The sequence below is a fragment of the Perna viridis genome, chromosome 5, assembly GCF_037379345.1.
Source record: "Perna viridis isolate PV_CMFRI_1.1 ecotype Kerala chromosome 5, ASM3737934v1, whole genome shotgun sequence".
In the NCBI taxonomy this organism is placed as follows: domain Eukaryota; kingdom Metazoa; phylum Mollusca; class Bivalvia; order Mytilida; family Mytilidae; genus Perna; species Perna viridis.
Genome location: NC_142449.1, coordinates 12,091,047 through 12,118,404, shown reverse-complemented (window position 1 = coordinate 12,118,404; position 27,358 = coordinate 12,091,047). Strand labels below are relative to the sequence as shown.

Sequence of the window (27,358 nt, the reverse complement as noted above, 5' to 3'; positions counted from 1 at the left end):
ATGGCATGTTGCCCTTTTTGCAGGACTGTGACAATGAAACACTAGTCTTTAAATAACACTATAAAGACAAAGTTAAAAATGATAGCACTTTCCGTATATCCGTTACACCCTTCATTTCGTGCATTATAAAGCTAGGACATCGTTGCTTCAAGTAGATAATTTGACTATCTTTGTGGATATAAACCACTAAAATCCCGAAAAATCTTTTGTAACACAGTGTAAGCCAATCATTTGCACGATATGAGTGACGCTGACCATCAACTGAGTGTTCCTGTACTTGGTTTAGTTGTCATTTTCATGCTAACATATATACTCAATACTGTTAAACCCAGTTTGTTTATTAATGAAAAGAAATCTTATCACAAAAATTTAGTTTCTGAATAATTAATTTTCTGTTGTTTTCTCTCTAGGCAAGTTTTACATCATTAATGAATGAATAGGTATTGAGGGCTGAAATTAAGATTTGCATAATTTTGAATTGTGATTAAACTCGACTCAGGAGATAGAAGAATTGCTTGACCAGCAGTCATTCACAAATTTTAATTCTAAATTGATAATTACTTTATGCAATTTTGCTCAGGGAATGCATTTGTTTTTTTTTCTGTTTTAAGGACCACAACTTCGACAAAATATTTTTTGAAGGTTAACACATATTTATTGTCCATATATGATTCAGACACTGCAAATAGTTTAGGTGACACAAGGTGTAAAAAAACCAGTTGAGCAAATGATGTTTTTTAGGTGTACATAAATCATATATACAATCAACCAAATAATGAATGATTACTCATACAAAGTGCAAAGTTCATATACTATCTATATTATTGTCAATTAAGATCAACTGTTGAAAATGATATAGCAATCCCTGAGCCAAGAGTAAAACTGTGGGAAAATAGCTCTCTAGACACTGACATGTTTGGGTTATTGAAGTTCAAGGCATTTATATCATTTTTTGCTCTACATGTATATTGATAACAACATTTAAGGTAACTTATTTATCAACATGTACATGTATTTATGCTGATTAGTTTGCTTTCAGATCTACATGTAGTCAGGGTCTGGGTCATCTCGATTCAGATCAAGTCAGGATCTGGGTTTTCTTTATTTAGATCTACTCAGGTCTGGGTCTTATATATTCAGGTATAGCCAGGGTCTGGGTCTTCTTTATTCAGATCTAGTCAGGGTCTGGGTCTTCTTTATTCAGATCAGACTTCCAAGTAAGTATTCCATTCATTCATAGATCATAATTTCCATTTAAGGTAAGATGATACCTATTACAGAGCATTCTTTTCTGTCATCTTACAAAATTTTACTGATGTATATATTTTCAATTAATGACTAGTGTTAAAATGATGTAAAAATAATTTGTTTAATATATTTTAAAAGAATATTTTACATAAAAATTTGTTTGGTAAAATTAGAAGTATGAACTGTAAAAGGCCTTTTTTTCAAAGGGAGATAATTGGTGGGAAAATGTTTTGAAGAAATGTAATGGGAGTTTTAGTTTTTAAATATTTCAAGAAAAAGAGTTTGATGAACCCCAGTTTTTTTTCTTTTTGAAATATGAAGGAATGTCAGTTAATTGTTCTTTATATAAATTTATAAGAAATCTTATCTACCAGTTTTTTAATACTATGCGAAATAGTGAAAATTTCCTACAGAATCCATATTAAAATTGCCTTTATTAAGTTTCAGTTATCTTGAAATCAAGTTCGATGACCTATGTTTTTTACATTAAAATTCTGAATTATGTTCATTCAAGGTAAACTTTAGAAAAAAAAAATAGAATGTTCTATCTACTAGAAATATTATGTAGGATCTACCTTAATAACACCATAACCCAGGTGTAAAGAAATGAGAAATCAAATACACTATGACAAGTTTTTGTCTAAGTGGTACCTTACTAGTATTTGCATGTACCAAATATTGTTGTCAAATTTAAGTATAATTGTTTTGTTTCTCATCAGATGTAAATTGACCAAGTACATGAGTACTTTAATTTTGATCTCCAAACTGGTTATATGCTCCGTAACTAGTTTTAAATAGAAATAAGGAGAATTTTGTGAGTTTTTGGCATGTATGTTTCATCTCATGTTTGATATTTATACAGACTGATACTAAAACAACAAAAGAGCATTATTATTAGCCCTTTCTAGGTTATCAAGCCCCTTTTTAGGATATTTGTTGTAAAAAATAAACACACAAGTATAGTTGAATATGAAGTGAACATATGTCTCAGTAATGATGTGTTAAATCCTGTTTGTAACTACTGTACTAGTATAGGCTATCAATAATGATTGTTTTAAAGGGGACAGCTGACGGCAGAGTTATTTAAGCCATCTGTCATTCACCGACGACAGATGGACCACTGATTAAAAGTATAATATTCTGTGAAATATATATATTTATTGATTTCAGTAAGTAAGAATTTACATGCCTTATTGTAAAGGCAGAGAGTGTGTTGAGACAACAGCTTGATCATTCAAAAACAATGCCTTTGTGACTTGTATTGCCTGGACTGTGCTAAATTAATATAATAATGAAACTGTTTGTAAATACACACTGCATGTTTCATGGGTAGTTTCATACAAATCATGTTTATCCATGATTTTCATCCATTGTTACAGTACCTGAACCAATTCGTGCAACAAAAACTGCGATCGGTCATCGATCACCAATCAGTTTCTGGTCAGTCATCGATCCGTCAAACCAATCCACCCAACTGGTGATTGCATCACGTGTCCACATAGCGGTCAATGTATTTTTACGGTTTTTGTTGTTTTCTTTGTTAATTTTACACATATTCATATAATGTAATAGATTTAAACATCAATTTATACTTTTATTTTACATTTCTTTTATTTAATACAGATCTTATGTCATTTTATATAACAAAACTGCGATCAGATCGGTCGCCGGTCATCGATCGTCAATTCATCAGCGATCAATCAGTCAACGGTCATAGATCTGTCAAATCGTTGTGTGGATGGTTTCAAGGACTGCATGCCTCCTTTCCTGGGGGAGGAGAGTGTTATACCTTTTTTCCTGGGGGAGGAGAGTGTTATACCTCTTTTCCTGGGGGAGGAGAGCGACATATTAATTTACTCCTGTTGATACATTTATCCATTTATCCATCTGGATATGGTTGATCTGACTATCTTCTCCCTTTAGTTAGTTTTTGAGCTATAATTTGGATTATTTGTAGGATGTTTGTGATACTTATAATGGATATTACCAGTTCTAATGGATGTTGGTTTTCATAAAATATTGCAAAAAATTAGAGATAATTGAACTAAGAAATTTCATTATTCCATGACTTGTCTGTTCCTTCAGTTTTTCTCATTTTTAAATCTGTCCTTGCCTCCAAAGCCTATTAGGCTTACGTTTGGTCTGTCAGATTGCTTGGCCTATTTTGAAAATTGAATGATAGCCTTACTTGTTTGAAACAGCATATTTGTTTTAATAAAAAATAGTTTGAACCTTCAAATTACTCATTCAGATACATGTAGTCTAGATTTAAAAAGTCATTTATGTAATTTGTTTTCCTCAGAAACTACTAAGCATTGTAATTGTTGAAAGTGTAAGTTCAACAAATAACTCCAAAATGGTACATTGGTTTGCCCTCACAAACATCTTTGAACTGGTTTGTCCTATATATCTTTTGTGATATCCACATAAGGCAAAATGACTAATGAATTAATGAAAATATTGACAGAAACTAAAACTGATTAGATTGGTTAAGATTTTTGAACACATGTTACAAATGTATATACTGTTAAATGTATCATAAAAGATAATGTGTATGACTTAGCTTAGTATGTATGAGGTTTAAAGAAAATATCCTTAGCATCAAATTTATGTATTATAGTACAGAGTTTATGATAAAAAGTGATTAAGACTTACGTGTACATTCTTGTCAACATGACCCAGTTCTGTAGGTCAGTGTTTGGTTTCATTAAAAATCTCAATCTCTTCAAATCCTTCCTCAACTGAATTTTTGATCCATCAGATTGCTTCAAAACAATTTGAGAAAAAAGGTCAATGATTTGAGGAAAATCTCAGTTTGACATTTTTTTAGGTTTTTAATTTATCAAAATACCTTATGTTACCAGGTATCACTGGAACATCCCTACTATTTCTGAACACTGCACAAAAATATAGTCCAAATGTAATACCTTTTAGTTCTTTCAATCCCTCTTTTATAACCAGTAAATATGCTTCTTGCAATTATTCAGCTCAATAATATTCTATTATTTCTGTAAATAGAATTGAGGTCTAGTCTTCATATCAACAGAAGATTTGAGGGACTCCTTTTAGACCATGAAAGATATTCAGTAATAAATTTGCATTTAGGAAATTTAGTTCTTGCAGTGATTTGTCAAGAAGCATAAAATGTGTTAAACATGTTCCATTTAACACACTCATCAGTCAGATTCTCCATCCTTTCATTAATAGTTTACCATGAATAAACAGAAGGTGAATAGCAGTGATTTTAACCAAGTAAAATTGGCTGGAAAATTCAAATTGATAGAAGTGTCAAGTTTTTGGAATTCTTATGTTCATCAAGGAAATTATTTTCTTAAGCTGAAATTACTTTTATTTGAGTACATTGTATAATTAATTATCTGTTTTATAGTTTTTTTTTTTTTAATATTAATGCAAATTAACCTTTGGACAGTAAAAGGTGAAACGAAAAAAAATTTTTATCCTGCAATGAGGTTATTAGTTAAACGAATAAAGGTATACGGTTATTTTTTTGCTGTATCTGTACATTGGCAGGTTATCGACTTTCTGGCTCCTCCCACTCAAGTGATCGGCGGAACTACTTTTTTCTGGTATGCGTAAATTAATTATGGCAGCCACCATAGATACGATATAAACAATTTGCAATTGCATATCCGGTTAATCTTTTTTTTTATGTTTTGTTTTGTTTTCACCTGAATGAAATAAAAGATTTTATGTAAACCAAATAATGATTTTGTTTGTATTTTTTTAACCGCCATATATATGGCAAATCCTGAATCTCGTTCAGATTTGATTCATTATCAGTTTGCAGACGACTTCCAATATACCAAACAGAAACAAGTCAGCTTCCACCTTCCTCGCGAAATTCAAAACTTAAATGTTCTTAAAATCGACTTTACAACATTCAAAATATTTTTATTTATTGTTCATTTAACTTATTTGTCTCTTGGAATTAAATAAATTTTGATACATTGCTTATTTTCTTCAAACAGCTTTGACGTATTATATGATGCGGATTGAATTTAAATGTTTACTGAGTCATGCGCCATGCATATTAATTTTTTTCTTCGGGTTTAACGATCCGGGCTTCTCAGGGGATATGTCTTTTTAAATTGTATTTTAAAAATGTATACACGCACAAAACTATTAATATAACAGGATAAAAACAATATAGGTACATTGTCGAAAATTATTGAAAATATGTGTATTCGGCTTGGAACGGGGGAAATAGCTCGGCAGAGCCTTGCATTTCCTACCCGTTTCGTCGCCTCATCACATATCTTCAATAATTTTCGACAATGTACCTATATTGTATATATATTTGTGTGTGAAGTTGGATTAGAAGTATGGATTGACATTTAGTTTATACATATTAGGGAAAAAAAACAGGTCTTGACATTAATTATGAAAAATGCAAATATATGATCACAATTTTATTTTACATCATGTAATCTTCAAAATTTTGTCCATGCTACAATTTTTACAAGAATCAAAAACCTCCAGTGCTGACAACACTATGATTATGAAACTGAGACCAGACAGGCCCCTTTATTAATGCATTAATATATTGCAGCAGGGTGGTTAAAGTATCATAATGGGGGTTAATTTATCGCAGCATGTATTTAAAATATCACAGCAGGGGGGTTAAAATATTGCTGCAAGGGGGGGGGGGTTAAAATATTGGATAGAGGTAAAGAGTAATCAAGGGAACCAAGATTCTAGCGGAAATCAAAAGAATGTAATCCTGACATGGAAACAAACAAACAAAACAAAGAACATAATTAACCAAAATAATACATACAAAGTAACAAAAATACCATACAGGAGGGGTCAAATTATCATAAGGCAGGGGTTTCATTACCTTTTTTCGCAATTCTGGTACCTTTTTTTGTAGGGATAAGAAATTTTAAAACTCTGGAGGTACCTTTCAGTAGCTTAGATGGGTAAAGGTACCTGGTTTTGCCTCTTAATGAAAGGCCTGATAAGGGAGGGTGTCAAAATTTTGCTATGATGTTATAACCCTGGGGTCAATATTTTGCAGGGGTCAAAATATCGTATGACACTGGGCACTAATAACATAATTATATCATTAACTCATGAGTGCTTTTCTATGAACAAAATGCTGTAAAACTTTGTCCAAGTCCATGTATATATATATATACATACGATGTGTCCAAGCTAAGAACAGGAGTTAATCTTTTATTATTATTTTTTTTTATTTTGTGTCTTAGTCTGAGTTTTTCAAAATGATTGTAAAACTATAGGAAGTGGTATACTATATGATGTTTCAAATTGCAATGAAAAAGTCAATACAGTGATGCAGAAAGCAATTAGCAATAGTTTGTAACAACTTCAAGGTCATGTCAGTATTTTTTGGAGGTTGACATATGAATGGAAAATGCATATATACCACAGTCATATATTACACATATGTTGGTTTATCTTGTCCGTAGGATAATATATAAATTCTATTTTATTGAGCATTTTAAGTGACTATAAGATGTCAATATTAATCATTTAATCAATTATTTAAATATTTGTGGTTCTGGTTAAACAGATTTAAATATTACAACAGATTGACTTTATTGAGCAAATGAAAATATTGTAACAGCTTCAAAAAGTCATTACATAACTAACTGTAAATGGGACTGTTCTTAGTGTTATAAGGGAGGTAACTCTAAGTACGCTGTACAATTTATTAGGATGAAGGAACTCGTTTTGGTCCAGTTTGAAGATTATAACAGATAATTTGTTTAATCATGGGCATTTATCACGTTTCATGCATCAGTGTGCCATTTCATTATATTCTGCAGGGATGAAAGGATAACAAAAGTTGGTTATGCCAGCATTACAAAAAAAGTTTAATGTCAAACTATTTGCAACAGCAGATATTTTGAATCCACATTGCTGTATAGTATTTTAAATATATTCATTAAAAGTCCACTGAAACAATGACAATGGATAACTTCAAAAGTAGACTTTTATATTAACTCTGATTTTTTTATTGGGCAAGGGAGGTAACTCAAGCAATAGTCTTTTCTTTTTGGTAATATATTTTGCAATATTAAATTTTTACAAGTTATCAACCTTTTAAAGGGTGATTCCTTTGTAACATATAAAGTTTGAGATTTGGAATTTGTAATGGCAGAAATTCTAACTATCATCCAACAACAATGTCATTAGTTTTTTATGGAAAAATAATAGAAAATATGTCACAACAATACAGCTGACCAATCAGATTTCTTATACCACTTTGTCCATCACCTGGCCATCCTAAAAGTCAATGAAACTTGGAAATCCTAGAGAACAATCCTTTTCTATATATGGAAAAAAATGTTTTGTTAATACAACATTTATGTAACATAATAATCATTGAGAAACAATCAACAAATCACTAATCCTTTTTATTGTACTAATTACTCTTAATTTTGATAAGAAACTCTTAGTACCAGTTAATTCTAAGATTTTATATCTTTGTCTTATCTGTGTACTTGGATTTCTAGCAACATTATCCTTCTGTGAAGTCGTCATGTTAAATCTCCCTCTTAGAAAAGCTGGAAAAAAGATCTCCATCTTTGAGCATTCAAAAGGTTAACAGGTATGTATCTTGTGGAATTACTGTAAAACTTTACAAATTACAATAGAAACAAAAAGTAACAATTCATGTAACTTAATTCTACTGTCTGAAGTAAATTGACTATTTGAATTGCTGAAAAAAATGCTGAAAATGTCACATGACAGTACAAAATTAGATATTGTATTATAGTTACATTAGTCTGCAGAAACTGAATCAATCAGAAAGCTTGTTACAACTCAGAACAAAGCATCCCACAATAAACCATATGCATATAGGGAATCAGCCTTTATGGGTTAAAGGGTAAATGTCAAGGTCATTCTATCAAAAAAAGAGCAAAGATAGTAAACTTTTTTCATGAAACTTGGAAGCACCATTAGTGAAACATATTGAGATTCTGACTCATGCTGGATAACTTTGTATTGTAATAAATTGAAAAAATGTGTATTGATGTTTGAGCGAAATGTTACGTGTATTTGGTGACATATGAAATTGATCTCATTCAGAAATCAATCTGTTTTATTGTTTGAAGTGACCACATCTGGTTTGATTACTTCAAAACTGTAATATTCCTATCAGGAAAAAAAAAAGTGTATTTTTCCTTCATTTTGTTTTATGAACTAGTGTAACTAATATCATTTAATCTAAGTATTTGGTATCTGCTTTTAAGGATTTGTTTTACTAATTGATAAAAACCCATTTATTTTGGTATATTTACCCTCCGTCTAGTCTCTACTAAAATTATCTATGGTGCATTGAAACCTGTAGATGATACATGTAGGTAACTTTATCTGGACATTTACAATAGATCCACTTTCACCTCTCTGGTGGCAAGGAACAAGAATAGGTATAGTTATATGTCAAAGACAACCCCACCTGGATGTCAGTCCAAGGTCACCTATTGGTCTTCAATGAAGGAGGAAGAAACCCTCACACCACAGAGCAGACTGCAGCTTGATTATAAAACAACAAAGAAGTTTTAGGGTACTAGTGTATCGATGTCAGTCTATCATTCTTATATAAACAAAGTATTATTTTAATTTGGAATTTAGAAAAAAAGTAAAATAATTAATTTGTAAAACGAACCCTTACTAATGGGGTTAGCTATGCTGGCATGGCTAAGTTGTTGGTTAATTGTATAAAAAAGGCATGGAAAACTTACTAGCCCCTATGTAAAGGTTAGTTTTACAAATTATTTTTTTACTCATTTCCTAAATTCGAAATAATTCAAATTTAAGTAATATCTTGTTTAAGACATTTTAATATGCTTGTAAACGTTTTTGTTTAAAGTTTGTTTAAACTGAAGTTGGTTGCAACTTTTCATATATGACTTGCTTGATCCTCATGAAACTATGTAATGTTTAGTGAAAAACATAGTTGTGGACTTAGACATTTTACACAAGAAACTTAAATTTAAACAATTAGTCAAGTGCTAATCACTAAAAACTTGGGCAACATACACGCTGCAGTTTGGGGCATTCCTTCTGGTCAAGTTTTAGGAATCTTGTGTTACCTCCAGTATCATCCTACTCAGAAAAGTAGAATTAAAGATTTCATTCTTTCTTTAATTGACCGGTAAAGGAATAAGATCCACTGACAAGACTGTATTGGATCCTAGAAAAACTCCAGAAATTAAAGATTTTACAAGAGATACAGGATTCTTTATGCACTGTTAAGAATAGGTAGATGAATTAGAAAATGTTATAATGTATTTGTACTTCCCTTTATCATTAGAACCAATCATCGTTTGATTGATTTTTTTGCCTCAGTTTGTTTGATGTGGACTGAAATAAAGTTGTCATCTTACATTATTGTTCAAATAACCACGCAGGTGATTTTCCTAATTTTACAAAAAACTAAATTAATTATGCCCTAGGAAATGAGTTTGAGCAGGTGCTTGTGTAGGTTATAGCCTCAATATATCGTGTCTCATGAGAAACTACCAGACTCAATATATGGTACAAAAACTGAATTGCTTCTTGTAGGAAAGAATCTTCAAAATAAAGGTTACATACCTAGTATTTGTCAACTGAGGGTTGTCTTATTAATTTAGATCAGTTTAAATAATTACTGATATTAAACATGCATTTTTAAAAATGTTCTCTTTGTTTTATTTAAGCATCATTTGTGGAACCATAATATTATATGTGTTTCTTCACTGGCTCACACTAGCTCACAGGACAGTTTTCTACATATCTCTTATAGTGATTTAGATATAAGTAAAGACTGGTAACTGTATCAATGATTTATTAGCTCACATGGACCAACAGTACCGTTGATATTATGCCATCACTGTGTGTCCATTGTCTGTTGTCCATTGTCCATCATCCATGGACTTTTCACATTATGTTCAACCACATGAAAATCTCTTGACCACTTTTAACCAAACTTGGCAGAAATGTGATGTAAGCAAGAGTGCTACAAAAGATCTAATTTTGGTTTCATTTGATCAAACAAGATGGCTGCAAGAAGCTATCTAAGTTTCTGATTGGCCAATTTTCTTAATAGGGTTAATGATGTCAATGTCCTCTACAAGGGATCCACTTTTTGTGTGGCTCTGGTGGCCACTAAAAGTTGGCATTGAAACCCTATGGGGAACTTATTTTGGCCTATATCTACACTTATGTGGCTCAGTTTGTTCAAAAACTTTATATAGTTATTCTTGAATGGCAAAAATGACAATTTAGCTGTTCTTGAATTTCATCTTGAAATCATATTGGAAAGAAGGCAACACTTTAACTAAAATGATTTTTACAATGAGGCCTTCAAAAGTCATTGTTGGGAAGATTTAAGACACAACAATCCGGTATACAAAATGTGGTAGTTAAATCCTTTAGAGGCAAAAAAATGACAGTATTTGTTGTCTTTTGCTTCTATCTTTAAAAATGTGATAGATAGATGGAAATTTTGTATTACATTTATGAACATTTTGAAAAGGCCTACTTTAATGGACTAAAGGTTTAATTGGTAGAGTCACATCATATACAATTTATTCCTCTTGATGGCCAGAATTGAGGATTTTTGCTGTTTTGAAGACCATTATAAATAGGAAGAAATTGCAGTGATCCTCATAACAAGACCCACAAAATACATTATTGAAACAAACTTACAGGATTTTTTTTTTTCGCTAAATAGGCAGAATATGGTTTTTGCAGTTCAAATATGATTTTTCTTTTTCTCAAATAATCTATGTACATTAGTCATAGATTGGTTGAAGTTGCAAGACTTTATTTGCCTTGAAAAGCGACATTTTTTGCTGCTCTTTGCTTTTTCCAACTGAAACAGATTGGAATAATCTTTGAAATGAATGAAAATCCTTATTTTCCAGTTGGTTAAAGTGTATATTAAGAGTCAGTCCATGTAAGAATCAGGCAGTGGGTGAAACATGGTATGGAAAAAACCCATCATTTTGTTAATGTAATTTGACTTTTTGTACCATCTGAATCAAGGAAAACAGACCATTGAATTACAATTTCATTAAAGTACACTGAAAAATGAACATTTCAAGGGTCAATAACTGTCAAAACATTTTTCTAAGATTCTATTGAAAAATTTCTGAGCAAAGCCAGTGATGCAGAGATCAAATTAGAGAAAGTATCCTTGAGTGATATTACATTGTCAGATCGGTGGGGTTTTGACATGCATGTTTCTGATTTTTCCCATTTTGCCAGGTTCTTACAAACACTTACTGTAAAAGTTCTTTAATTCATGGATACCAGTTTTTGTGGATTAGAGAAGAATCACAAGTTCATGGATTCTTGAATCTGTGGTTTTGTAGTTAACAGTATACACATCAATGAAAATCTCTTTTTCGTTGGGAATCAAATTTCATGGTTTGGCCTACCCACGAAAACCACAAAAACTGGTACCCCATGAACAATAGTACTTTCACAGTATACTTAACTTCTTTCAAGTGATATTTTCTATATTAGGCCAAACTTGACTACAATGTATTTAGGTTTTGCCTTTTTATATACCATCAATGGCTCCTATTGCTGCCTTATATAAAAGTTTTCAGTAACAAAACCATTGCCTTTGAACTGAAAGGTATCTGATGATGTCAGATGAGCAATTTAGGCACTCCAGAGACTCCAATTTGTTCTGTGCAAATGATGTTTCAGACAACCAGAAGTAAAAATATTGACAAAGGCAGGTGCTCTACAGAGTCTGAAGACATGTCTGTTCTGTGAATACTTCTGTGTTTTGATCATTTCAGAAATATTAACTACAAAAAAATACAACATCATTTGAAATTTGAAATCATTGAACATTCTTTACAGATTATGGTTTTTATAATGAGTTCTTATTTTACAAAAAAATTGTAATGTCTTTTTCAAGATGAAGATGAGTTGACTTTATCGTTTGACATTTGGAACACCTCAGATTAAGTCATAAAACCAATATTTTAATACACTACCCACCTGAGCACAAGTTGATATGCACATATGCGAGCCTCGTATTTCTCATCGTTAGCAAATCTACCCTGCTCCCTATACACCTGAACCATGCTATTCCAAATAAACAATAAACATTTTAAGAATCGTAACTTTGGTCGAAAACACCTGAGCTTAAATTTGACGTGTCATGGTATAATAGTCTATGATTATTAGATCAATGGTAGTCTGAGCTCATACAGCATGTCCTTAAATGTGTTCCATCTTCCCTTATATTGTTGATAACAAATTTTTTTAACCATAATCAGCTATTTCATCATATTTTGATATTTATTTCTTGTAAGGGGTATCTGAAAATATCATCTGTCTGATAAATTTTGATTGTCCAGTTTTGTATGTTTCTGCTGAATCAAAGTGGATGTTGTGAACATTATGTTGCATGACCAATCACATTTACAAATCTCATTACTAAGATCCATGCAGATGTGCACCATTTTAGGAGAAGAATATCCTTATTAGTTTATTGTCTATTGAATGACAGGCTTATGGGAGAACCATTCCATTTGGTTTTAATGAAATTTGGCAAAGTGCCACCTGCCCTCATTGTATTATGAAGAGAAAACATTGGTAATGCTTTTGTGTCCTTTTTAGAATTATATATTACTTATGATTGATTGCTTTATTGACTGAACTTCACAGCAATCTTTTCCTTAGTGTTAACATGCAATGTTTTACTTATAAGATTAACATTTATTTGTGATGTTGATACGGAAAATGTAAAAGAAGTAAATAAGAAGACATATATGTGGTGTAAGTAACTGTTTCGTGACTTTGTGGGGTATCCAGTCTTACAAATGTTTATCATCTTTTTTCTGAATATGGAACATCAACACTATGGCTCCTGTGGTATTCACAGATTTGAACTGACAACATTGCATTGGTTATAAAAAAAGTCATAGTAAAATAAGGAACTTTATCAAGAAATTATTCTTAAGTTTCTCCTCACTTTGGTGACTGACACAACCACTTTAGTGAGAGATAGACAAAGATGGAGAGGACTTGTTAATGCCTGGATTCTCCTTTTGGCCATCTTGGATTTTCAAAATGGTAACAAATACATGTAATGAAATTTGAAAACTTGAATTTACTTGATTCAATGTACTAGTATCTGTAATTAGCAGTAATCTTATGGTCATGACTTACTTTGGTCAAAAGTGATTATGAGTTCGACTTCCTGTAGTCATAAGTGATTTTATGACCTTGACCTTATCCTGTAAGATGGCTTTCTTTGGCCAAGTTGTGGTCCTTCTCTTTATATTAAAGAATGTATTAAAAAGTTTATTGATTGAATGTATCCCTCTGATAGCATTATTGTGGAAGAGAGATCTAACAACATTGCATGGATGATAAAAAAGTGGTAGTCAAATGAGGAACTATCATAAGATATTGTTTTTAAGTTCCTCCTCACTTTTTGCCTTGACAGAAATTAGTAGTGGCATTATCAGAGAGGTTAATTACATAGATTTTCTGTGTCATATATAAAAGAAGGACTTGTAAATAGTCTAGTAATGTTGTTGTTTTGAAGGTATCTTGGCCTTAAGTTTCCTATAGTCAGGAGTGGTCAAGTGGCCTTGTGCTTTTCTTTTTTTGATATAAATGTCTTGTTTACATTTATTTACTTGTTTGTGAGAAACAAAAGGAAGAGTTATTAATTGGAGATAATAAAGTTGACATTTTTGAACATCTGCAGAGCAGACGGATGGTTTCCCTCCTAATGGACCTAATGATAGTACAAATGATCTAATTCTCAGTAATTGTCTCCATTCACTTTCTCCCTGATGCTAATTACCAAACCAGATGTCACTGAATTTTCTCTAATTCTTTTTTTATTATGGTGTTATTTAAAAGCTGCATTCTCTTGCATTTTAGATGTCAGTTTTTTAATGGCAAATGTGTGGTTATTTTTGTAGGTTGAAAGGTTGACTTAATTTTCAAAAGACTGATTTCTTTATAAAGAATTTCATGATAGATAATTGAACCATTTCCTTAAAAAAGGGAAGTCATAGCTGTTCACAAGGTATGTCTTTATATTTTTTAAGGGCCTTCTCAAGAATATATATACCATTTGACCATGTTATATATAAACCATTATTAAGTTAATTGAAGACATGCTGTCAACAAGATGATACAATTAGATTTGTCAATAACAGTCATTAAGTAGACCACTTCAGAAAAGCTGGTCATTGATATGCAGAAGACTTATGGTGAAAGCCAAGGAAAGCCTGCAGAGTACTTAAAACATCTGGGCTGTTATACAGTACAACCTGTCTAAACTGAACCCAGAATGATATGAAAACCTGTCTAAACTGAACTCAGAATGATATGTAATCCTGTTTAAACTGAACCCAGAATGATATGAAAACCTGTCTAAACTGAACCCATAATGATATGTAATACTGTCTAAACTGAACCCAGAATGATACATAATCCTGTCTATACCAAACCCAGAATGATATGTAATCTTGTTTAAACTGAACTCAGAATGGTATGATAACCTGTCTATACTCAACCCAGAATGGTATAAAAACCTGTCTAAACTGATCTCTCTTTATTTAAGTTTGAGTATATTTTGAACCTTGATAAACCAAGCACCTGTCTAAACAAAAAGTATTCAGTTTAGATAGGTTTTACTGATATGTGATCATACATAGTCTTCTTCATTAATGAACTAATTAAGTAATGGTTGTCCCTGTATTTATAACCTCAGGCATGTGTCTTCCAGTTGATAAGATTGACTGATAACCTTTAAATTCTTGTATCTTGAGTTTCAAACTAATGTCTATTGCAGTGCTTGAAGAAGGTTAATTATAATTTGCAGACATTGGCTAGGCAGAGTACAAAAATTATTGTGTATTAAGAATGGAAAGCATAATATCTTTTTATGACATGTGTATATATATCAGTATATAGAAACCTTACAGAAATGTCATAACCAGGGAGAGAATTAAGGCCTGTCTTTGATAATCAACAATACCATTTGTCCAGTGTCTGTCACACACACATGCAAAAATTTAAAATAGTTCTAAAAGGCTAGTCCTAATAGACTTAATTTTGTAGAATGGGATAAAAGGAAAAATTTCCATATTTTGAAGACATTGGGTGTGTTTGACAAGCTATGTTGGCACATGCATTGGCTGTTTAAATTGTTGGTAGAAAATTAAGTGTCACCACATGATGCTAACGATTGTCCTGGGTGTTACTGGGTCTGACATGTTATTCTATTTTTTTAAGAATTCTGAATGAACTTCGTTTCTTTAGTACTTTAGAATATAGAAATTTGGCAGGGTTTGTTGGTGGCAGTTTAGTTCTAATATTTTGATTTTGAGAAGAAACAGGTTGATTGAAGGTCATGTTTTGTAGGTATGATTTTGTTGAATGCTAATATATTTTTTGATAATTGGTTTTCAAAAGTTGTCAGAATTGATAATGTAGAAGAAAGCTTACACATGACAAGTGTTCCATGCATGCTCAAAATGACCAGAGTTTAGACATTACTAGATATCAAACTTCTTAGAATTTAAAAAGGTTTTTAAAAAAAAAAAAAAAAATAGACAGATAAACCCTGAACATTAGATTGATTCTTGACTTAAATGATTTATATTTAGGGTGGACAAAAAATAAAATTTGAAAAAGTTGTGACTCATGGTATGAATTTAAATATTTTATGCAGTTTAATTATGAACTTTTGCTTTAGCTTTTAGTTGCTTATGAGTGCTAATAAAATATTGAAAATAAAGTAATTATTATTCCATGAGAGATCTACCAGGGAAAATATGACAATCAATAACTTTATTACATTTAGATACATTGTAGGATAATTGTCATGTGAAAAAGTCATGTGCTAATGTCTAAATAGATGGAAAAATAAATTTGTGCATGTTTAAAATTAAAGCTATAAGTGTTTACTGTGGTTGAGGATGTTTGGAAGGAAATCTTTGCAAAGTGTTCCTTCCGTCTTATTTATCTATGTAGAACAATTTTCCTTTTGTTTTTAGTAATTACACAGCATCAGGAGACAACTTGATTCACTTCATCCTTTGAAAAAACCCTCTTGACAAATTGTAAGTGTTTTCCGCATTTGGTAAAACCTCCTCACTGATTATTTACCATAAGTACATAATGTATGTACTATTGTTGCAAGGTTCATTGAATATTGACTTAATTACTTCTGGTAGAGTTGTTTTGATCCGTTGGTCAAGGGGACTAGATTTTCAGTTTTTATTCTTGAAATGCAATTGAAAAATAAAAATATGACCAGAATTTTTAAGATTCATATGAAAACTAAAAATTAAAAGTAAATAAAATATTCAGTAAAAATGTCCTTGTTAATTAATCTTAGATAATATTCTCTAGAATTCTTATCAAAGGATAACTTTACCATTGCCATACTGAGCCTGGATATACCAGTATATGGTCTGGGCGGTTTTTCTCTTTTTTTGTTCTGGCATTGTTATTTTTAGCTTAGGAAAGCACAGACTGTTTACATCTGCTAGCAGAGTGAATCTGCTTTAAAAATAAAACTTAATTATGTAGAGTTTGATAAAAAAAAATAATAGTGATTTGGTTTGTACAAGAGGTCATGACAAACAGTAACCACAAGAAGTTGATATATTTTAGTGGTAGGGCTCATTTCTTGGCCCATCACTAACAGTTGAATGATGTATTTAACCAGTCTCACTATGTCAACTCCTTGCATTATCCACATCTGGTTTTAGACCAAACTTTGGCCAAAAATGGAAAAAAATTCCTCAATTTTTCTCATGAGTGATCCTTTGGGGAGCCCTGACCTTCCACTAATGACTTTAATAAGCCTTATTTGGTTTCAGTGGCCTTTTTTTTGGATCCAGTAATACACTTGTGAGTCCCACATATGGCCTAAAATGAAAATTTTTGCATGACAGAACCATTATTTCTTGTCATGTGGGGGTTATTTTATCCTTTGAGAGAGTGCAATTCACCTATTGCAGTGGGTGTGGGTATCTGGAGAAAAAAATCAGAATGTATTATAGATTTGTTCAGTCAACATGTAAGTCAGATATGACCAAAAATTTTAAGTTTTTCATGTGTTTACATGATAGCAAATTTGAACATACAGCCCATGAATACCATCAGCACTAATTGTTTTTTTTTTGACGACTGATAACTAGCTCTTTTCTTAGCTCATATGACTGAACAAATAACATTTAATTTGATATTAACCCCATCCAAAAAATGATTCCATAGCCAATGTAGTTACTATGCATTCTAGTTATCAATTGGTTATTGACCTTTCCATTACATAGCCAATATGACTACATGTGTATTGAACATTTAAATTGGATATTACATAGGTAATTTGACTAGGTTCTGCCTATAATTAGGGTAATAGGCAATATAACTAGATTCTTTCTATTAATTGGATAGTGGCTCTTTCATTACACAGCCATTATGGATGAAGATCCCAACTTTCAATTGGATTTTGACTCTATCATTACAAAGATAATATAACTTCGGATTTCACCTTTAAATTAGATATTAACCCTATTGTTGCATATAGCCAGTATGGCTGTTGATTTTACCTTAAAATTAGATATTAATTGTACTGTTGCATATAGCCAGCATGGCTGTGGATTTTACCGTAAAATTGGAAATTTCAGTTTCATGATAACATATCCATATGAAGCCAGGTTTCATCTTAAAATTGAATATTGACCATTTCATTACATAGCAAATATGACTTTATTCGTTATATCATAGGAACAAAATTATGCTTGCTTACCTTACAATACATCTGCCCCCCCCCCCACCCCCCGCCCCATAAAGAAAAAAAAAAGAAAAAAGAATATGGTTTATAGGAACAGATGATAGCTAGGTCCTATATGTGTAGGGAGTCTGTAAGAATTGGTCTGTCAGAATAGATGTACATAATATGTAAGAACTTTTTACACAGGCTAAGAGTAAGAGGAGTTTGTTTTTTTAAAGTTTTAGTTAACCCTATTGGTGGACAACATCCATAACATTAAGTCTAATTATTTAAATAGTTCAAATAGCCCCATCCCTTTTATAGCAGGTTACCCACGGCACATTCATAACTGAAAGTGACAGAGCTATATTGGCCTTAGGGAAAAGATGAAACCAGATATTAACTCCAGATCACAAGTACTACTGTAAATCAGTTTCTTGAAAGCTAGCAGTAGACTCTAGAGAGCTAGCACAAATACTCAGTCACTTTGACTGTATGTTGTTGTTAATTGATTGCGTCACCCCAAAAGTCAATATGACTATACAAATACACATATAATTCAGATAGTGATCCTTAAGCCTTGAGACTTACCATCATTGCCCAGTCTAAATGACTGTAAGGCATACTTGTGAATCTGGTATTGACACATTAGAACCAAAACTTGACTATAAATCAAATATTGACCCCTTTACATCACTCCTGCTTACCTATAAATTGAATATTGACCCTTCTGTAACTTGTTACATTGATCTGTTATTGACAAGAGTTTTTAAGTCCAGGTGCAACATGTGTTAGTTCAGGAACAGCTGTTTTTCTCTCTGATACTTTGCAGACGGCAGCCGAATAGTGTTGGAATATCTATCACAATATCTACACTGGCGCCATCCGTTTTCTTAGCCATCTGCTAGAGCTATCATCACCACATGTGGGTGATTGGAACCGTCTAATTGATATGATAACTTTTGGTAGAGATTCTCTGTAGATTGTAAGTGCTGTATGAATACCTGTAGGTAGACATTTATCAATGCTAGCTTGTGATTATTTAACCACATGGCTTGTCATACTAATTGTTTGAATACAATAGTCTGATTGGTCACAATTACCTGCTTGTCTACATTTACCTTTTATTTACCTGCTCACTAAGCTAATTAGGAGTAGCATATTCATATAAGCAAACTGCAGCATAATTACGATATTTTCAAACTGAAGATTTAGAATGATGATTAGGTTTTTTTCTGCTATTTATTTGTGACTTCCTTGATAACATATATTTCAATAACCCAATATTTCATTTTACAAGATTTTGTCTTTGACAGTTGGTAAACTTTGCAGGAGGCTTCGTGGCGTGGCAGTGAAATTTGGAAACAGAAATAAATTTAAATGGCAAAGTGTCATGGACTTCACAGTGAAACTTTAAAATGATGATTTCTGTGAGAACTGACAAATTGTTTAAATAGTGTCAATATGGCAGAAGACAGAAAGCCTATTAGCCTATACAAATTAATGAAGTCAAACCCGCAGCGATATCACAGTATCTTTTCCGTGGATATTTTCCAACAAAGACGTATGTAAATTGTACATATTTGCATGCTCCTTTTCGTTATGCTTAGTGTCATTATCAGTTTTTTTCATTTATTTAATTTTAGATTTAAGTCATTGGGACCCATAGATTTATGAGAATTGCTTTATTGAATAAGCGCTGCACGTGTCTTCTTTATTTTATTAGTTGATCATAGGAATTTGCTTCAACATTTATTTGGCTATTATTAAGAGAGGTAGTAAATTATATATATATTTTAGATTATTTCTTTCAATACATGTAGAATAAAGCGAAATGCTGGCTTTTGTCTGTCTCCACAGTTACAGGATAATTAAATAACTATCACCTTAAAATTTAAACTTTAAGTGATTATAGGGAAATTGATGGTAATAAAATTATAATAAAACAAGAAATAATCTGCAGATTTATGATTAATTTACTTAATTGATAATTAATGTGTGACAAGATTTGGATGCCAATTCTATGATTATATCAATGAAAATAGTCAAATATCTGGTAAAATCTGCCAAGTTAAGTTCAGTATGATAAAAGTGTAATATGAATGGTATGTTGTGAATCCTGTCTACTAAACATTATCGTTGTTGGTCATAATTTTCCCTCTGTGTGTTAATTATCCCAATTTAGTGGGGTAGGATACAGAAAACCCAGTTAGTTTCTAAGTTGTGTCCCACATAAACAAACTGTTCTGCCTGATCAGACAGTTCTATTATTATCATGCATATAATTCACTGTATTTATACCTATGGAATAATATTTTCAATCCATTCCTTCACCCTTCCATCAGTAATCATAATATTCACTACAATCCATTCCTTCACCCTTGCATCAGTAATCATAATGTTCACTACAATCCATTCCTTCACCCTTCCATCAGTAATCAAAATGTTCACTACAATTCATTCCTTCACCCTTCCATCGGTAATCATAATGTTCACTACAAATCTTTACTTTGCCATGAGATTTGAATAGAAATTCAAAGCTTTATTGAGATGGAAGAAACCTATTAATTTTGGGGTATAAGTAAAAAGTAAAGGTCAAGGGCACAAATGCTAAAGTAATTTTATATGGGATTAAATGATTATCCTGCAAATCCTATTGTTAATGTGATTTGCATCAGTGGAAGCTTTGATATTACTTATTTAAGATCAGTTGATCAAAGGTCAAGGTCATTGACTTAAATTATATATACATGTACTATGATAAGTTTTTTTAAGGTCAAAGGTTATGAATTGTTTAGTACTGTTCCTGTACAATTTTATTATAAAAAACTTGTGTAGAGTTTATATTAAAAAAAATAAACTTGTTAGTTAGTTTGCAACAGCTATGAAAAGTGCAATATAAACACATTCACACCAATATCAGCCATTTTTAAAACTATTGCTTCAGTTACAACAATGTGCAGGGAGTTTGATATGCAAAATGCAGGTGTCTATCAAGGAGATGATCATTTGATTCTGAGGGTGGCTACCAAATTTTGTGGGGTCAGAATATACATTTTTTATACAGCCACAAAAATTTTTTTTGGTCTTATAATGGTATCCCTCTGTCATAGTGGTCATCATTCAGTTCATCAAAATTTTTTTCATTTCATTGTATGAAGTATCTTGACTGAGGTCAGGAAATTTTTTTATTTTCTAGGAAGTGTAGGCCATATGAATTTTTCAGAGCCACCATATTTATATCCAAAAAACCCCAAATCCAAAATCAAATGGTTCACTCCCTAATTAAGCCATCAACATAAATTGTTCATGAAAATTCATAGTATGATTAGCCTTTTATTTCAGTTACAGGAGCAATAAATCAAATAAATATTTAGGACAACCATAAAACATTTCCCTGTTGGTATTTCTGTTCAAACAGTTAGTAGAAATTGGTATTAATATATATCTTAGTTTCATTTTTTTTATATATCAATAAAAAAATTGTATTCATATATAATGGTATGGAATAATTGTTGTCATGGAATGGTATGGCATTATTGTTGTCATGGTTATAGTCGTTGTTTGTGATGTTGTCCGTAAACATTTGGATTTTTGTGCGATAACTGAATATAAATTGGTTGATCTTTATAAAATTTTATAACATAGTTTCAAACCACAAAAGGAAGGTTAATATAGATTTTGGAGTCCCAACCATTTTGAATAAGGGGCCCAAAAGGGGCCAAAAACAAGCATTTCTTAAAATTTAACTACATAACTCCTGTAAGAGCATAGGAATGTCTGTGATGTTGTCCACAATATTTTATACCACAATAGTCAGACTGTTATCTCGTATGGTTTTTATGCTGTAGGGGGTCAAAGGGCTACACCCCAAAAAAATCAACTGCTTTTTTTTTGGTTGGATTTCAAATTTTTTTTATATTTGATTCCTTATAAAAATCCCTTCTTTCATTATTCAACCAGATTTCAGATATCTTTTATGGTTTTTGAATTTCAAGGTGCCAAAGGGCTCACACCCAAAATAATCCACTTTTTTAAAAATTTTTGGTATAATTTAAAAAAAAAAGGAATTAAATTTCATTTTTTTTGCTATATTGTGTGCAAATCAATTGTTGTGTCTATAATGAACTGAAAGTCCCTATGCTTAAGTGTGTCAAAAACTGAAATCTTTTCTATACTTGTCCCAAGTAAGCAGAGTTTGACATGCTGTGGTTGTATCATGCTGCACTCTGTGAAACTCTTTATCACTTCATTGGTGCTTGATTTAAATCTGCTTCATATGAAGAATAAAAAAACTGTTGTTTGAGTCTAAAATAAATATTTTGCTGCTTTAAAGGTAATGATTTTTACAGTGCCAACACGAAATAACAACTCTTTGTAGGAGTTATTGCCCTTTTGAAGGTTGCGGTATTGGTATTAAGGTGTTAGTTCGGTGAGTAAGATTTGGTAGTTTGGGTAAGGTGTGTTCTGTGTAAAATTGCCTAAAGTGTGTTCTATTAAAAGTAACAAATAAGAGACAATACAGAATAGGTAAGATGAAAGGATAGAAAAACAGGATAAAATCAACTTGAAAGAAAAGAATAACAGGGAAATCAAATAATGTATAAATAAAGTCAAGATGAGAGGACTTCTCAGATGTTTGTCTAACCTTTCCTAGTATTGTAGAACTAGTGAGAATCTGTTTTAGTAATCAGTTTGAGTAATCTTTAGACAAGGCATGATATGTTCCTGGTATATAAATTATAAAAATGCATGTGTTCAACATCTTCTATCTCTGCACTTCTTTTCCACATGGTGTCTGGCGCCTGCCTGTCGCAGCCAAATCTGCAAAATCAATTACTTTGACCCCCATCCAAAAGAAATACTCAAAACATATGATATAGCAATGTGGATCTAATGCTTAAAATACAAGTCTTGTAATGTATGTACCATCTGTCGAGTCTGTGTAACGATAAGAAGCAATCAACAAGTACAGAGGCTGATGTTGATGATTGTTAATATCTATCGCTTGTTTAAATAAACTGATAGTGTGAAAACAGTGATGTTGATACAGATGTAAAATAACACCTTACTTTGTCAATGTTTTGACAAGGCTAATATTGCTACTGTCTGTAAATGGGATGAAATAAAAAAGGGGGATACTGAGATAATAGGTGATAAGGAAACGAGATTGTGTAAGGTATTGAGATAAAAGGCAGTGGGAAAATAAAATAAGGGAAGGATATGGAGATTAAAGGAAATGAGAAAATGAAAAGGGGGAGGATATTGGGATTGTAGGAAATAGGGAATTATTAGTGAAGGAATGGTTTTGGATTATAACTGACAGGGAAATAAAAGGGTGAAGTCATTGAGAATTACATGAGATAAGGATGTAGGGAGGTACCTAGATGATAAATAGTTGAATCCAGGTTTTAATGCTGATATTTCGAAGAAAACTAAAATGAAGACATTTCATTGAATTAATGTCTGGCAAATTTCTAAACCATGATATTGTTGTTAAGAAAGTGTTGAAATGAAAATGAGCAACTCTTTGGGCAAGGTAAGCATACAGGCAGGAGCTTGGGAGTAATGTTTTTAGGAGGAGAAGGGCCTTACTTTGCTGAATTAAGAAAATGATTTGAAGGTTAAAGCTTTTTATTATTTGAAACAGAATGCTACAAGAAGTTGAAACATAGTATTAGAAGTAAAGCAACATATTGTGACAGTAGACTGCTGTTTCCTGGTGACAGATTTGTCTAGTCAGGATCCTTGTTGGATTAGAGCAGCAATTCTTATACTGATTTATTAACAAAAAAATAAAATACTCATTTTTATGTACTGAAGATTATCTAAATCATGATATTATTGTACTTTTTGTTATCACACTTTTCTATCAGTGTTCACCAGATATTTGTGTATTTTAGAGTTATGATTATTCTTTATGACCTGTGTGATACTCACTATTGTAGAATATATATTTGACCTTGCAATTGCATATTTTCATTAATTTATACTTATTTTCAAATTGATAATTTGAAGGCTTTGGGAAAATTAGTCAGAAGGACAGTTATTTTGTGTAAATTTAATTGACTTCTGAACTATTTTTAGATTCCTTTAGAAAAATTAGCCACATGCAGGGCTACATGACAAAGGACATTCAGCTATTATTCACATCATGAATTACTTTGGTCAAGAGGCTTACTACCTTTTTGAACTTTACTTGTACATGTAGAATATGGGGTTTCACAAGAGTATAAAAAGATTCTATGAACTATAATTAAAATGGGTTGAATAACTGTAAATAGAATGCAAAAAGTTCCTTGAATTTAGTTTTTTAGAAGCTCATTTAGGCCCTTTATATTTAATTTGAAGCACACACAACTTATTAGCTTAGATGTTCAAAATAAAGTTAGAATCCTGTTGAAAATGACAAATATATTTAGAGGTATTTAGATATGCATGAATGAAATATGTACTAAAATACAAAGCCTTAGATTCACTGCGATTTTTGTACTGCATGAATAACCAACTTAGCATGTTAAAGGGAGATAATCTGTTTAAAGATTTAAAAAAAAACTCTTCTTGACATTTCGTCCTATTTAATTACAAATCAGTTTTTATAAAGAAGAAAATATTATTGTTATTCCAATGAGATTAAAACAAAGAATGGCTATATAAAGTTTAGCATGAAATAATCTGATTATGAAGACATTTATGTAGAAAACTGGCATTATTATGGAAGATTGTCTGCCATGCATTTCCCTAGCTACATTGATTTCTGGTGTTAAACCCACACTTCAGTACAAAAAACATTGTCCTCTGATCTCAATAATTGTCAATTTCTTTGAACTTGGTAAATATTGCACGGATTTTCCTTGTAATTATGTAGAATTGTTTCCAAAGATGCAGGTAGTATTATTATTGGGAACTCATTAACTTCCTAAGCCTTAATACACACAGACATATGGCTGGCCATATGGACCAATCTGTCATTCTCTAATGGTCAAACAAGTCACCTAGGTGTCCAACTAATAATAACGATGCTACTACTATGTTTTCCTAAATAATAAGATTAACACTTCAACAGGGATGTGATTGTTACTTTAAATTGTCAAGTCTTAACTTGGTGAAATGATTCCTGTCAAGTTATTTTTTTTACAAGTAATGATCAACAATATGATTTTTGAACCAAACATATGGCTGAATGTTTACATTAGAAAAACCTATTGGAGGAAATTATTCAGAGGGCTCTATTGTTTTGTCATAGGCAGAATTTTCCTTATCAAATTGCAAAGCATTTAAATTAGCTCTTGATAAACTTAGAAGTTATTTAAAGATGTTGCCTTCTTGCAAATATAATCAAATTATTCTTTAAATAAAAAAAAAATTAAATGAAAAAAATCTAAATTGCTGATTCATGTGTGAAATTGAGTTATTAATAATTTAATAATAAATTGCAAGACATACTGTTGTTTGATAATATACACACCAAATAAAAGTAGTTTGGTAGTCGACTGTGAGCTGGGGTCATATTCAGTTGAGCTTTCAATAATACTGTTATTCAGTATAACAGGAACATTACCATACTTGTCATTGGAAATTACTGTTATTGCTTTGAAAATGCCAGGCAGTATTAACAATGGAAAAAAAATGAAGTTGCCAATAAATTGGGAAATTTGTCTTAATGGGTCGCTAGTATGTACATGTAGTTTTGGGCCTGCAAGTTTCTCTTTGGGTTGTAGCTGTTTGCTTAAGCTACTCAAACATGACCTTATGATGGTATAAAGTTCGACCTTTACTAATGCTTTCTAATGAGGTGTTTACAGAATATTCTTTTCTAGTGTTGTTCTGGGAGTACTGATCTTTGCCATGAACCCTTGCCTATGGTAATTGTTGTGCTTTATGTGAGCCAAATATGTTACCTGATTAAATCTGATATTAAAAAAATCTATCAACTGAGAAGCTTACCAGCTGCTTTGCTTTCTGAAACGATTTTATTCTTTATGAAACAATAACATACAGTATGTTACATCTATATCTATAATAAGATTTGTGTATAACAATCATAAAATTGGTCTAATGCTGGCAGTGTCACATGTGGGTCTAAACAGGGTTCTATATTAGTAGGAGGGTTTGGACTAAGTACCTGTAGTTCAGTGCTGGTAGTGTCACATGAGGGTTTGAACTAAACAGGGTTCTGTATTAGTAGGAGGGTTTACACTGGACTAAGTACCTTTAGTCAAGTCCTGGCAGTGTCACATTTGGGTCTGAACTAAACAGGGTTCTGTCTTAGTAGGAAGGTTTGGACTAAGTACCTGCAGTCCAGTGCTGGCAATGTCACATGTGGGTCTGAACTATAAAGGGTTCTGTATTAGTAGGTGGGTTTGGACTAAGTACTTGTAGTCCAGTGCTGCCAGTGTCACATGTGGGTCTGAACTAAACAGGGTTCTGTCTTAGTAGGAGGGTTTGGACTGGACTGAGTACCTTTAGTCAAGTACTGGCATTGTCGCATTTGGGTCTGAACTAAACAGGGTTCTGTCTTAGTAGGTGGGTTTTGTCTAAGTACCAGTAGTCAAGTACTGGCAGTGTCACATGTGGGTCTGACATAAACAGGGTTCTGTCTTAGTAGGAGAGTTTGGACTAAGTACCTGTAGTCCATTGCTGGCATTGTCATATGTGGGTCTGAACTAAACAAGGTTCTGTCTTAGTAGGTGGGTTTTGTCTAAGTACCAGTAGTCAAGTACTGGCAGTGTCAGGAGGGTTTGGACTAAGTACCTGTAGTCCATTGCTGGCATTGTCATATGTGGGTCTGAACTAAACAAGGTTCTGTATTAGTAGGTGGGTTTTGTCTAAGTACCAGTAGTCAAGTACTGGCAGTGTCAGGAGGGTTTGGACTAAGTACCTGTAGTCCATTGCTGGCATTGTCATATGTGGGTCTGAACTAAACAAGGTTCTGTCTTAGTAGGTGGGTTTTGTCTAAGTACCAGTAGTCAAGTACTGGCAGTGTCAGGAGGGTTTGGACTAAGTACCTGTAGTCCATTGCTGGCATTGTCATATGTGGGTCTGAACTAAACAAGGTTCTGTCTTAGTAGGTGGGTTTTGTCTAAGTACCAGTAGTCAAGTACTGGCAGTGTCAGGAGGGTTTGGACTAAGTACCTGTAGTCCATTGCTGGCATTGTCATATGTGGGTCTGAACTAAACAAGGTTCTGTCTTAGTAGGTGGGTTTTGTCTAAGTACCAGTAGTCAAGTACTGGCAGTGTCAGGAGGGTTTGGACTAAGTACCTGTAGTCCATTGCTGGCGTTGTCATATGTGGGTCTGAACTAAACAAGGTTCTGTATTAGTAGGAGGGTTTGGACTAAGTACCTTTAGTCAAGTACTGGCA

The 27,358-nt window shown here is 32.2% G+C and overlaps 1 protein-coding gene and 1 long non-coding RNA gene across 8 annotated transcripts in view; one reads left to right on the top strand and one right to left on the bottom strand.

Moving 5' to 3' along the window:
- The window catches only part of LOC148616052 (protein CBFA2T1-like), a 77,102-nt gene that overhangs the window by 22,593 nt on the left and 27,151 nt on the right, over positions 1–27,358 (top strand). For 2 of the 6 annotated variants that reach the window (XM_088582701.1, XM_088582700.1), the window contains exons 1-2: positions 18,840–18,980; positions 19,328–19,559. The exons of 2 other annotated variants lie outside the window; for them this stretch is intronic. In XM_088582701.1, the coding sequence (XP_088438827.1) occupies positions 19,460–19,559 (100 nt within the window). In that variant the 5' untranslated portion in view covers positions 18,840–18,980; positions 19,328–19,459. Of the gene's footprint in view, positions 1–14,188; positions 14,291–18,839; positions 18,981–19,327; positions 19,560–27,358 lie in introns of those variants that run through there. 2 more of the 6 variants (XM_088582711.1, XM_088582704.1) reach the window with 1 other exon arrangement.
- On the bottom strand, positions 10,893–18,780 carry LOC148616053 (uncharacterized). 2 transcript variants are annotated; one of them, XR_015922098.1, is made up of 3 exons: positions 18,703–18,780; positions 12,241–12,327; positions 10,893–12,044 (listed from the first exon to the last, which is right to left on the bottom strand). It is a non-coding gene; the product is annotated as an uncharacterized LOC148616053 (long non-coding RNA). The 2 variants fall into 2 exon arrangements; XR_015922097.1 differs by lacking the exon at positions 18,703–18,780 and adding an exon at positions 18,587–18,658.